At 49.1% G+C, this 13,178-nt stretch overlaps 1 protein-coding gene across 4 annotated transcripts in view; it reads left to right on the forward strand.

Annotated features, from left to right (window-relative positions):
- Positions 1 to 13,178, forward strand: part of kremen1 (kringle containing transmembrane protein 1) — a 212,116-nt gene that overhangs the window by 140,135 nt on the left and 58,803 nt on the right. For all 4 annotated transcript variants that reach the window (XM_070887681.1, XM_070887682.1, XM_070887683.1 and 1 more), the window contains 2 exons: positions 9,108 to 9,272; positions 9,355 to 9,439. In XM_070887681.1, coding sequence (XP_070743782.1) covers positions 9,108 to 9,272; positions 9,355 to 9,439 — 250 coding nt within the window. The remainder of the gene's footprint in view (positions 1 to 9,107; positions 9,273 to 9,354; positions 9,440 to 13,178) is intronic.

Below are 13,178 nucleotides of genomic sequence, written 5' to 3' on the forward strand. Positions count from 1 at the left end.
GAGCAGTTGTGAAATTACTGATTGAAGCAAAAGAAATTGTCAGCTTCAGGTTATTCATTGTCGCGGCTTTACATCTACTACCCTTCTGTCTAATGATGCTATCTCTGTAAAGTATGAACAACATGCTGTTGATCGAGAGGTTTCCATGTGAGAATAATTACACGTTTAAGGAGACAAGCTTTTCTGAACACAAGTGTTTGGCAAACCTTTTCTTACCTTTTAAACACACACACGCTCTCATTCACACACACGCACCCACACATGTGCACTCACCCACATGCATTACACACACGCACTCATACACATACACTCATTCACACCCACAAACACACTCATTCACACACACACACCCCTTCACACACACATTCACCCACACACATACTCATTCACACCCACACACACACACACTCATTCGCACACATACACACACCCCCACACACACACTCATTCACACACATTCATTCACACACACACACACATGCGCAATCACCCACACACACACCCACACGGAAACTCACCCACACACACTCACACACGGAAACTCACCCACACACACGCTCTCATTCACACACATGCACACACATGCATCCACACACACACGTACTCACCCACACACTCATTCACAGTCACTCACTCACCCACACACACACTCATTCACACTCACTCACCCACCCACACGCTCTCATTCACACGCACTCACCCACACACACGCTCTCAGTCACACGCACTCACCCACACTAGTACTCATTCACACACATGCACACACACACACACACCCACACACACGCATTCACCCACACATCCGCTCTCATTCACACACACGCACTCACACACACACTCATTCACACACACACACACACACACACTCATTCACACACACACACATACACATACACACTCATTCACACACACGCACGTACACAAACGCACTCCTTCACACGCACCCAGCCACACACACACACTCATTCACACACACACTCCCACACACACGCACTCATTCACACACACCCACCCACACACACACACTCATTCACACACACGCACCCACACGCATGCACCCACACACACAAACTCATTCACACACGTGCACTCGCACTCACACTCGCACACACACTCATACTCACACACGTGCGCACTCATTCACACACACGCACACCCGCACACATGTACTCATTCACAGACATACACCCACACACATGCACTCATTCACACACACACACACATACACTCATTCACACATACCCACCCACAAAGACACGTGCACAACTCAATGATGTCAATCATGCTATCTTGTGTAATGCCTCTTTGGTGAATATTATGTGCAGCATTTTTTATCAATGAGCAGTGTTTCCTTAAATTCTTCAAAAGTAGTGTTATTGAAGGGGTGGCCGTGCATTCAGGCAGGGCGCTGCTATTGGAATCGATAGTCGTTTCATTATTTGAAACTGCTGCAACAATAATTACCCATGCCACCGCCAAGCAGCAGAACAAAAACAGTTCCTTGTGTGCATCTCAAGCACTTAGGGGTTGAAATTCGGTTGATAACACATGCTGATAACGCTGGTGTTAACTGGGAATAGGTGTCTGGGAGTGGCGCTCGGTGCTGTTCACGCCTGATGCGAAATTAACTTGAAATTTTTTGGGGGCATAAAAACATAACGTCCCGCCAGCTAATGCCATGGAAACCATGACGTCAGTACGTGTACAATGCCTCCTTGGTGCCCTTCTCGCCACATTCACTTTTGCTGCCTCACTTAACGGCTGGTGTTGATGTCGCCTGAAAAAGTTGGATTGCACAAGGCGGAGAAAAAAATCAGGGGTATTATTTAAAGGGAGCTGCAGCCAGAGCTCAGTCATCGCGGTCAGTGCTGAGTTTGATGCTTGCACAGACGTAGGGTCGCACTGCTGCTGCCTCGCAGATTGACGACTAGTATCTGGGACACATTGGCTGCCATCTCGGCTACTTTGAAATCGCGCTGTGACCTGTGCCAAGTCATGGGGGCAGTGATCGCATGTCATGACGTCCTACGGCGCTGACTTGCAAGGCACCAGCTGCAGAGACAGTCCTCAGAGGAGACACCCCAGATGGGGCAGGAGGCCATACACATGCAGGATTTACCGTGCGCATTACTCTTACCTTGAGATGTCCGAGGAGCAGTGCTTACGAAAGCTGAGGTTCCGCAAAGAGGTGGTGATGGAGCTGTGCCACCTCCTGCAGACATACCTGGCAGCTGACACTGGCACCAGGACCTCGCTGTCATTGGCAGTGAAAGTGACAGCAGCACTGAACGTCTATGCTACCGGCTCCTTCCAGTCTTCTGTAGCCAATGTAAGCAACATCTCGCAGGTTGCAGTACATTGCTGCATTCGCCAGGTGACCAACATTCTCTATGGCAAACGATTGGACTACATCAAGTTCAGCATGTCAAGGGAAGACCAGGATGAGCGCACCTGTGGCTTTGCCAGGATAGCGGGCTTCCCCAGGGTTCAAGGGGCCATTGATTGTACTCATGTGGCATTGAGGGCCCCGCCCCACAATGGAGAGATCTTTTGGAATCGCAAGGGATTCCACTCCCCCAACGTACAGCTGGTCTGCGATCACAGGCAGGTGATCCTCGCTGTCGATGCCCGATACCCTGACAGCTGCCACGATGCCTTAATCCTGCGGGAGAGCAGTGTTCCCAGGCTCTTCCAGCCACTGCATGATGGCCATGGCTGGATCCTGGGTGACAGAGGATATGGTGTGGCCTCCTGGCTGATGACACCCCTCCACAAACCCACCACCCCTGCCGAGCAGCGCTCCAACACCAGCCATACCACAACCCGGGCCATTATCAAGCAAACTATCGGGATTCTGAAGCAGCGTTTCCGCAGTCTTGACTGCTCTGGAGGGGCATTGCAGTACTCACCTGACAGAGTCTCCATGATCACCGTTGTCTGCTGCATGCTGCACAACCTGGTCATGATGAGGGCCCAGCCATTACCAGCAGGGATGGATGAGTCACCTCAGGAGGAGGATGATGATGAGGAGGAAGACGAGGATCCTCACCGAAGAAGGAGGCAGCCTGACACTGCTGCAGCTGGAAGGGCTGCTCATCAGAGACTCATCGCTCAGCGATTCCAGTGAATGGGTCTTGATGTTCCAAATGGCCAGCCTATACACCTGGGCATCAACTCAACACATTGCTACACACCCTGCAGCCCTCCGTCTTAAATAATCAGTGCCTCATCATGTGAACAATCCAAACTTGCTTTATTGCAAACATAAATCATGTGTGGTGAAATCATCCACAAGACAATAACTTCATCCCCAACACATCACCATACCCACAAAACCTCTTCAAACATTCTCATAGACATCCATAAGGACCTATTGACATCAGTTCATTTTGTGACAAGGTAGCCATCTCTGGTGAGAACCAAACAATTGTTGGATCGTTCATCCAAGTGCAACAATTTACATGAGCTCACATTGCAACAACCTAGCCACCTCTGTTGACTATGAACCAAGTGTTTGGTGCGTCATCCAAGTACAACTAATGTTAAAAGCTCATATCTTCACAAGGTCAGCATATGTGGCCACCTTCAGAAAGGTATTTACTTTGTCTTAAAGAGGGCTTTACCATTCTTTCCCTTCTCCCCCCTCCCACGCCTACTGCTCGTCCTCAATGGGGTGTCAGGGCCTTCAGCAAAGCTGGTAGTAAGTTGCTGACCTTGATTCTCAGCCACACAAGATGGCCTAGCACAATGTCCACAACCTGCTCGGGCCCTGGAAGACCCGGCTGCGGACTGCATTACCTCAGCATGGCTGGAAGCACTCTGTGTGGATGGGGTGCGGAGAGTGGTAGCTGCGAAGGCGGAAAGATATCATTCTGAGAAAGGACATCATGGCCCAATTGGCCCAACAGGCTGCTACTCCCCCGGGTCAGAGCATCATCAGCAGCAGAAATCTGGGTGAGGTCAGACTCCTGCGGTGGGTCGGCAAGGTTAGGTCCCCGTCCAACTGATGGGGCCCCAGACCGGATAGCAGCGGTCAGTGCGTTCATTGAATTGATTTGCCTCTGCATCCAGAGTATCTGCGACTGCAGTACACCAGAGAGCTGACTGAGAACATCACGCACTGATGACATTTGCATATGGAGGGCTACAATAGCATCAGCCTGGTGCTCAATGGCCACTGCAACGTCAGCCATAGCCCATGCCACCATGTCTGGGACCCCATGGTCACTGTTTGCATCCAACTTCCATTGATATCTACCAAGGATGGGCTCAATAGGCTGCTGAGAGGCATGAGCAACAGTTGAGGCGGACTCCTCCATCCTCACAGCTAGTGCATCACTCTGTGGCACACTTACTAGTGCATCCAGCAGATCAACTATAGGGATTGTCTTGTGACAACCTCTAGGTCGGGCTCATCGTCTGAGTGCTGCTGAGCATCACTCAGGTACGCACTCACCCTCCGCCCCCGGACTTCCCCTCCTCCATGGCATTGCTGGAGGCCACTGGGTCCCGGAGCCTCACCTACCTCCGCCTCCCCCAACACTCCTTGGTCAGCACCGCTGCTGGCCCCGCTCTCCGATGGTGTATCCTCCTGCGTGAGTGAGGTCGAAGGAGCCAATGTCCGAGGGGGAGTGTTTGCTAGTGCTGTTGGGGAGGAGTTAAACTAATATGGCAGGGGGAAGGGAACCAATGCAGGGAGACAGAGGGAGACAAAAAGGAGGCAAAAGCAAAAGACAGAAAGGAGGTGAGGAAAAGTGGAGGGCAGAGAAACCCAAGGCAAAGAACAAAAAGGGCCACTGTACAGCAAAATTCTAAAAGGACAAAGGGTGTTAAAAAAACAAGCCTGAACGCTTTGTGTCTTAATGCAAGGAGTATCCGCAATAAGATGGATGAATTAACTGTGCAAATAGATGTTAATAAATATGATGTGATTGGGATTACGGAGATGTGGCTCCAGGATGATCAGGGCTGGGAACTCAACATCCAGGGGTATTCAACATTCAGGAAGGATAGAATAAAAGGAAAAGGAGGTGGGGTAGCATTGCTGGTTAAAAAGGAGATTAATGCAATAGTTAGGAAGGACATTAGCTTGGATGATGTGGAATCTATATGGGTAGAGCTGCAGAACACCAAAGGGCAAAAAACGTTAGTGGGAGTTGTGTACAGACCTCCAAACAGTAGTAGTGATGTTGGGGAGGGTATCAAACAGGAAATTAGGGGTGCATGCAATAAAAGTGCAGCAGTTATAATGGGTGACTTTAATATGCACATAGATTGGGCGAACCAAACTGGAAGCAATACGGTGGAGGAGGATTTCCTGGAGTGCATAAGGGATGGTTTTCTCGACCAATATGTTGAGGAACCAACTAGGGGGGAGGCCATCTTAGACTGGGTGTTGTGTAATGAGAGAGGATTAATTAGCAATCTCATTGTGCGAGGCCCCTTGGGGAAGAGTGACCATAATATGGTGGAATTCTGCATTAGGATGGAGAATGAAACAGTTAATTCAGAGACCATGGTCCAGAACTTAAAGAAGGGTAACTTTGAAGGTATGAGGCGTGAATTGGCTAGGATAGATTGGCGAATTATACTTAAGGGGTTGACTGTGGATGGGCAATGGCAGACATTTAGAGACCGCATGGATGAACTACAACAATTGTACATTCCTGTCTGGCGTAAAAATAAAAAAGGGAAGGGGGCTCAACCGTGGCTATCAAGGGAAATCAGGGATAGTATTAAAGCCAAGGAAGTGACATACAAATTGGCCAGAAATAGCAGCGAACCCGGGGACTGGGAGAAATTTAGAACTCAGCAGAGGAGGACAAAGGGTTTGATTAGGGCAGGGAAAATGGAGTACGAGAAGAAGCTAGCAGGGAACATTAAGGCGGATTGCAAAAGTTTCTATAGGTATGTAAAGAGAAAAAGGTTAGTAAAGACAAACGTAGGTCCCCTGCAGTCAGAGTCAGGGGAAGTCATAACGGGGAACAAAGAAATGGCAGACCAATTGAACAAGTACTTTGGTTCGGTATTCACTAAGGAGGACACCAACAACCTTCCGGATATAAAAGGGGTCAGAGGGTCTAGTAAGGAGGAGGAACTGAGGGAAATCTTTATTAGTCGGGAAATTGTGTTGGGGAAATTGATGGGATTGAAGGCCGATAAATCCCCAGGGCCTGATGGACTGCATCCCAGAGTACTTAAGGAGGTGGCCTTGGAAATAGTGGATGCATTGACAGTCATTTTCCAACATTCCATTGACTCTGGATCAGTTCCTATGGAGTGGAGGGTAGCCAATGTAACCCCACTTTTTAAAAAAGGAGGGAGAGAGAAAACAGGGAATTATAGACCGGTCAGCCTGACCTCAGTAGTGGGTAAAATGATGGAATCAATTATGAAGGATGTGATAGCAGTGCATTTGGAAAATGGTGACATGATAGGTCCAAGTCAGCATGGATTTGTGAAAGGGAAATCATGCTTAACAAACCTTCTGGAATTTTGTGAGGATGTTTCCAGTAAAGTGGACAAGGGAGAACCAGTTGATGTGGTATATTTGGACTTTCAGAAGGCTTTCGACAAGGTCCCACACAAGAGATTAATGTGCAAAGTTAAAGCACATGGGATTGGGGGTAGTGTGCTGACGTGGATTGAGAATTGGTTGTCAGACAGGAAGCAAAGAGTAGGAGTAAATGGGTACTTTTCAGAATGGCAGGCAGTGACTAGTGGGGTACCACAAGGTTCTGTGCTGGGGCCCCAGCTGTTTACATTGTACATTAATGATTTAGACGAGGGGATTAAATGTAGTATCTCCAAATTTGCGGATGACACTAAGTTGGGTGGCAGTGTGAGCTGCGAGGAGGATGCTATGAGGCTGCAGAGTGACTTGGATAGGTTAGGTGAGTGGGCAAATGCATGGCAGATGAAGTATAATGTGGATAAATGTGAGGTTATCCACTTTGGTGGTAAAAACAGAGAGACAGACTATTATCTGAATGGTGACAGATTAGGAAAAGGGGAGATGCAATGAGACCTGGTTGTCATGGTACATCAGTCATTGAAGGTTGGCATGCAGGTACAGCAGGCGGTTAAGAAAGCAAATGGCATGTTGGCCTTCATAGCGAGGGGATTTGAATACAGGGGCAGGGAGGTGTTGCTACAGTTGTACAGGGCCTTGGTGAGGCCACACCTGGAGTATTGTGTACAGTTTTGGACTCCTAACTTGAGGAAGGACATTCTTGCTATTGAGGGAGTGCAGCGAAGATTCACCAGAATGATTCCTGGGATGGTGGGACTGACCTATCAAGAAAGACTGGATCAACTGGGCTTGTATTCACTGGAGTTCAGAAGAATGAGAGGAGACCTCATAGAAACGTTTAAAATTCTGACGGGTTTAGACAGGTTAGATGCAGGAAGAATGTTCCCAATGTTGTTGAAGTCCAGAACCAGGGGTCACAGTCTAAGGATAAGGGGTAAGCCATTTAGGACCGAGATGAGGAGAAACTTCTTCACCCAGAGAGTGGTGAACGTGTGGAATTCTCTACCACAGAAAGTAGTTGAGGCCAATTCACTAAATATATTCAAAAGGGAGTTAGATGAAGTCCTTACTACTCGGGGGATCAAGGGGTATGGCGAGAAAGCAGGAAGGGGGTACTGAAGTTGCATGTTCAGCCATGAACTCATTGAATGGCGGTGCAGGCTAGAAGGGCTGAACGTCCTCTTGCTCCTCCTTGTCCTTTGGGTCATCACCACCAGCTGCACCCATGGAAGGCGCCCAAGAAGTCCCCGGTGGATCTCGCTGGTCATCTGAAAGCACAAACACAGAACAGCGGTCACCTGCAGGGGAGGGGGTCAAGATTGGGAAAGCACTTGTGAATGCCAGTCTCATGGAAATAGCTGGATATTGATATTGTCAGGGCTAAGTGTCCTGCAGGTTGCTGCAAAGGAACTCAACATACCGTCACTGTCCCGAGGGGGGTCGGCAGCACCCACTGCCATTTGAACTTGACAAGTGACACTGGAGGTAATCTACCCTGTTGACTACAGTAGCCAGTCTTAGGATGCACCTGTTCTAAGCTGAACATTCTTGGACCCGTTCCAATTACTAATCCCGAAATATCTTCGAAGTTGAACAAACTATATGAGCAGATACTTGGAAAGGGAAGTATTTTCTCTTCACTTCCACCAAGCTTTCTCCCCCCTTGCTCTGATGGCACAATGTCTTGCTGGAATACAGTTCGACAGTCACTGCCACCTGCTTGCTACCTTAACCAAGCGGTCAGTCTTCATTTGTGAACCTAGAGAGGGGTCGGAAATGTCCTCAGTCTGCTTCCGCTCCGCCGCTGTAACCTCGCCCGTTTGCGTGTGTAAACGGGGTTTCCGCTGCATTTCCACCAGCCTCTTCCATGATGTCACCTTGCGGGAGTTCTATACAAAATAGCTGCTTTTGAGACTGCCTCTAATTGGCATGTTTCACCATATAAAAGATTGAGACTGCAGTTATACTGCCACCGATGTGCACTAGCATGGAAGGGATGGAGTCTGGACCTGATCTGACTCCGGAATACAGAATGGTGTGAGGCCCCACTCACCCACCATGTGGAGTATAACTCCTGTGCAGCAGGGTGTGTAAGCACGCAGCAGTGCCCGTTCCTGGAGGGTGAGGCACAGCTGGCAGTGCAACATGGGACTTGTGTGCCAACACTACATACTATACAAAGACCAGCCTCGGACTGAGGTAGCCCCGATAATGGCACACCTCTCTCCCTTTGTAGCGCTTAGGATTCCCCTTTCTAATTTCAGTTTATACCTCAGAAAAGACTTGAGCCTTTGGCATTTGAGATCCATGATCGACTTGATAAAGTTCAAGAATAATTGAAAAATGACTAAAAGATCATTTCTCCGTCTGAGGTAATTGAAAGGATTGTTAGGGAGGAAGGTTTGAATTTAAAGTGCCCTATTGTGAGGGCGAATTAGACCTCGAGACAAAAGAAGAGAAGGCTTTCAAGTGGTTTATTACAGTTAATCTTTCGGAGGAGATGTTTAAAGAATGTTTATTGCGTGCTTAAAATGGATTGCAATTCTCCCTCTGCTGACTGCCACCATCTCCACAGCTATTAAAGACAATCCTCGCTCACAGCCTCCGGCAAGCAAGAATGCTCCGAACACATCGGATATGATGACGGAGAGGGTCGGTCCTGGCACCAACGCGGCACGGTCATCAAAGATCCTCTACTTCATCACGGCAAGCCCCAGCCAATCGAACCAGAACATGCCAGGTAGCTACCGCTCGTCCACCGGACAGTACCATTCTGTGTAACCTCCCCGCTCTCTACTAACCATCACTGCGCTTATTTACAGTGTGGACTATCTATGCCCTGGCAGCTCTGCTAACACTGACGGCGATAGCGATGGTTTCAAAGATTCTTCTTCATCTCACAGTAAAGTAAGTTTTGAGCAGCTTCCATCTTGTCGTAAAGCAGATGGTTTTTATTCCAAATAAATGTAATGGGGGCTCCTCTGTCCAGTGGCTCCATTGGTAAAAGCGCTGTGAGGCGAGGCATTGAGTCCTACAGCCCAGGAAGGTTGCAGACTCGGGGCCCAATCTGTGCTGAGTCAGCCTCGGTGTCCGATAACTGGACCAACTGGTGCAGAGTGTAAATCAGTGACTTGCAGTCAATTGACTCCTCTAGTGTAGACGTTGCCAATGACAATCCAATAATACATTCTGGATTCTTTCTGAGTCACCTGCTACTAGTTTTGTTCCATTTGCTTAGCACGTACATTGTGCATTATTATGTCCAAGGTACAACACTTTGCATCTGCCAGTATTATATTTCATCTGCCATCTGGCTTACCATTTGCATAAATGATCCAGAATCTGCCTCAGTTCTTTAGTTGCATCTGCAGTCGTTACTGGGCTCCCATTCTTTCTGTGATCCGAAAATTTGTCATTCTCCAGAATCCAAGTTATTTACATAAACGGGGAAATGTGGAGCCAATCTGTGTGTAGTTCATCAAGTGTTACCATGCAGTTTATGTCTAATCACACTATGTTACCACTGGTAGTAATGCAGTACTTAAACAGTAATTACCACTGCTCTGCATTCTCTGTGATATCTTTGTACAAGTCGTATCGGAATACCACACATTGGCCAAAATACCAATTGTTGGAGAATCGATAGAGCATAAGAACATAAAAATTAGGAGCAGGATTAGGGTATGAGACCCCTCGAGCCTGCTCCGCTATTTAATAAGATCATGGCTGATTTTCGATCTCAACTCCACTCTCTTGCCTGATCCCCATATCCCTCGATTCTCCTAGAGTCCAAAAATCTGTCTATCTCAGCCTTTAATATACGTAGTGACTCAGCATCCACAACCCTTTGGGCTGGAGAATACCGAAGATTCACAACCCTCTGAGTGAAGAAATTCTTTCTCATCTCAGTCTTAAATGGCCGACCGCTTATCCTGAGATTATGCCCCCTATGTTTCTCCAGCCAGAGGGAACAGCCTCTCAGCATCTACCCTGCCAATCCCCCTCAGAATCTTATATGATTCAATTAGATCACCTCTGATCCCTCCTCAGTTTAGGAGAGCAAAATTGTGCACAGTACTCCAGGTGTGGACTCACCAAGGCTCTGTACAATTGTAGCAAGACTTCATCACTCTTGTATTCCAACCACCTTGCAATAAAGGCAAACATGCCATTTGCCTTCCTAATGGCTTGCTGTACCTGCATGCTAACTCTCTGTATTTCCTAAATGAGGACACCGAAATCTCTCTGAACACCAACATTTAATAGTTTCTTCCCATTTAAAAAATATTCAGGTTTCCTATTCTTCCTACCAAAGTGAATAACCTCACATTTCCCCACATTATACTCCATTTCCCATCTTATTGCCCACTCACTTAACCTGTTTATATACCTTTGCAGGCTCTTTGGTCCCAAAGTTGGTGAACTGTAAGGCCCGCCCATTTTTTGGCGGTCCCCGGGCGGCACCTACCTGTTTGAGGCCCGCTGCCGCTGGGGCCAGGCAGGCGCGATTTTCATCGCAGTTGCGTCGGTGACAGCGGCAGCGGCAGGCAGCAGGGGTCGGCAGGTGCAGGCCTCACGAATCGGAAAACTTCGGAGGCCGTGCCCCGCACATGCGCGAGACTTTTTTTTTTGTAGTTTTATTAAGCAGCTGACATCAGATTTGCCGTGATTGGACCTGCCGGGACATCTGCGCCTGCACTTAAATTCTGCTCACTGCCTTGCAATTGCCAGTTGGAGAGGGGAGAGTGTTGGAATTAGAAAGGCCCAAATTTATCATCATTCATCCATCAAGAGAATTAAAATGAGTGGACAAGAGGCTTCAAAGAAGACTATTAAAACCAAGGCCAGAGCTCCCTGGTTTAATGATGAAGAACTGGAGAGGCTTGTATCAGAGGTCGAGCGCAGGTATAAAGACCTCGGCCGGGATAGTCGTGGCAAGCCTCCGCCACCACAATACAGACGGATTTGGAGTGACATTGGCGAGGCCGTGTCCTCAATGGCCAACATTGTGCGGAATGGAGACCAGTGTAGCAAACGTTGGAACGCTGTCTTGGTGTCAGCAAGAGTGAGTAACCATTTATTGACGGCCTCCCATAGAACACCAAAAGGTTCTGTGCCAGGTGTAGCTCTTTGTGTGTGTGTATGGGGCATGAGCAAAAGGGGTCAAGGCTGGCACTTTTCTTTCTGCAGAAGAAAAATACATCCAAGGTAGCAAGCTTGAGTGCCACGGGAGGGGGCCCAACAGAGGTGATTGAGTTGAGCAGCCTGGAGGAGTGTGCCTTGGCATTGGTGGGTGACCACCAGCATGCAACCACAAAGGATGATGCAGATCCCGTGCTAGAGCATGGTAAGGTTATACTAATCTCTGCTGTGCATAACGCTGATGGCATGAAAGCTCATGCAATGTTAAGTCAAATGGGATTTCTCGCACATTTTGTCGGCCATTAATGGTGTGCCCATGTAGAGCTGGAACTCCTTGATGGCACAATGTGAGATGGGATGCCTCAATGTCAGTGTCACCAATCCCACCCCCACACCCCCACACCCCCTATAGCTTGAAATGTTGGCCTCTACTTGCAGATGGTGATTCGGACAGCACCGAACAATGTTACCTCTGGCACACAAAGGAGGAGTGTGGCACCAACTTCTCCCACCCTGACGTTGTCCCCAGCCCAAGACAGCGGCTCCTTCTTCCATCCCACCGCCCCCCCCCAAGATCACCCATATCCACCACACCCAACTCCGCCACCCAGAGTCCGGACGAACAAGAGAGATGAGGTAGAAGGGCCCGTGGTTGTGCCACTTGAGTTAGAGGAGCTGGAAGAGGAGGATAGCAGCCTCCTGACTTGTGTGGCACTTGTCCGGAGTTCCTCGGCGTCGGGGTCCGAATTCATGGGCTTTGAACCGGAAGAACCAGGAACAAGTGCTGGCAGGCGCAGAGGCCGTGGCTCTAAATCAGCCAAGGTGCGTGAACCCACAACCACCCTTCAACCACCTGAGGATGCAGGACGGCTCGCAGCTATTCACGAGATGGTGCAGCTATCGAGGGTGAGCATGGAGATAGGTCGCGACCTGCTGCAGACCATGGCTGGGGTAGCTGCCACCATCGAGACTTTTGCTCAGCACCATACTGACAGGATGGAGCAGCTCATTAGTGCGTTGGAATGCACCAGCGAGTCTGTTGAGGCGATGAGGCAAGCAATGGCTTCTGGCCAGGTCGTGCAAGCTCCCGAGCCCACACCCTCAAGGCAGACGGATCCTGAGGAGCCGGAGATGCCGGCGCCTTCAGTCACATCACCTACCTTCTCACCAAAACGGACACGTCTGCAGAGATCCGGCTGCCCTCCTGCACAACCTGCTCAAGCAGAGACGCTGAGGGGCAGGGGCACGGCACACCGTGTTGAAGGCGGGGCAAAGAAGAGGACCATGAGCCGCACATTAAGCGGGGGGGGGGGGAAAGAGAGGTGGTGGTAGCAGGTAGAGGGTTGGGTGTTGGTGGTGCAAATGTTTTTCATGTTATTAGCCTAGAAATCCCGGCCTCCCAGAGTCCGTACGGAGTGTGTACGGACCGGGGAAGGCATCGCAAAAGCCGGTTTTCAGTGCACAATGCGCATGCGCTGAAAACCGGCTTTTCCGATCTGTCACG

This window comes from Pristiophorus japonicus, chromosome 8 (genome assembly GCF_044704955.1).
Source record: "Pristiophorus japonicus isolate sPriJap1 chromosome 8, sPriJap1.hap1, whole genome shotgun sequence".
In the NCBI taxonomy this organism is placed as follows: Eukaryota; Metazoa; Chordata; class Chondrichthyes; family Pristiophoridae; genus Pristiophorus; species Pristiophorus japonicus.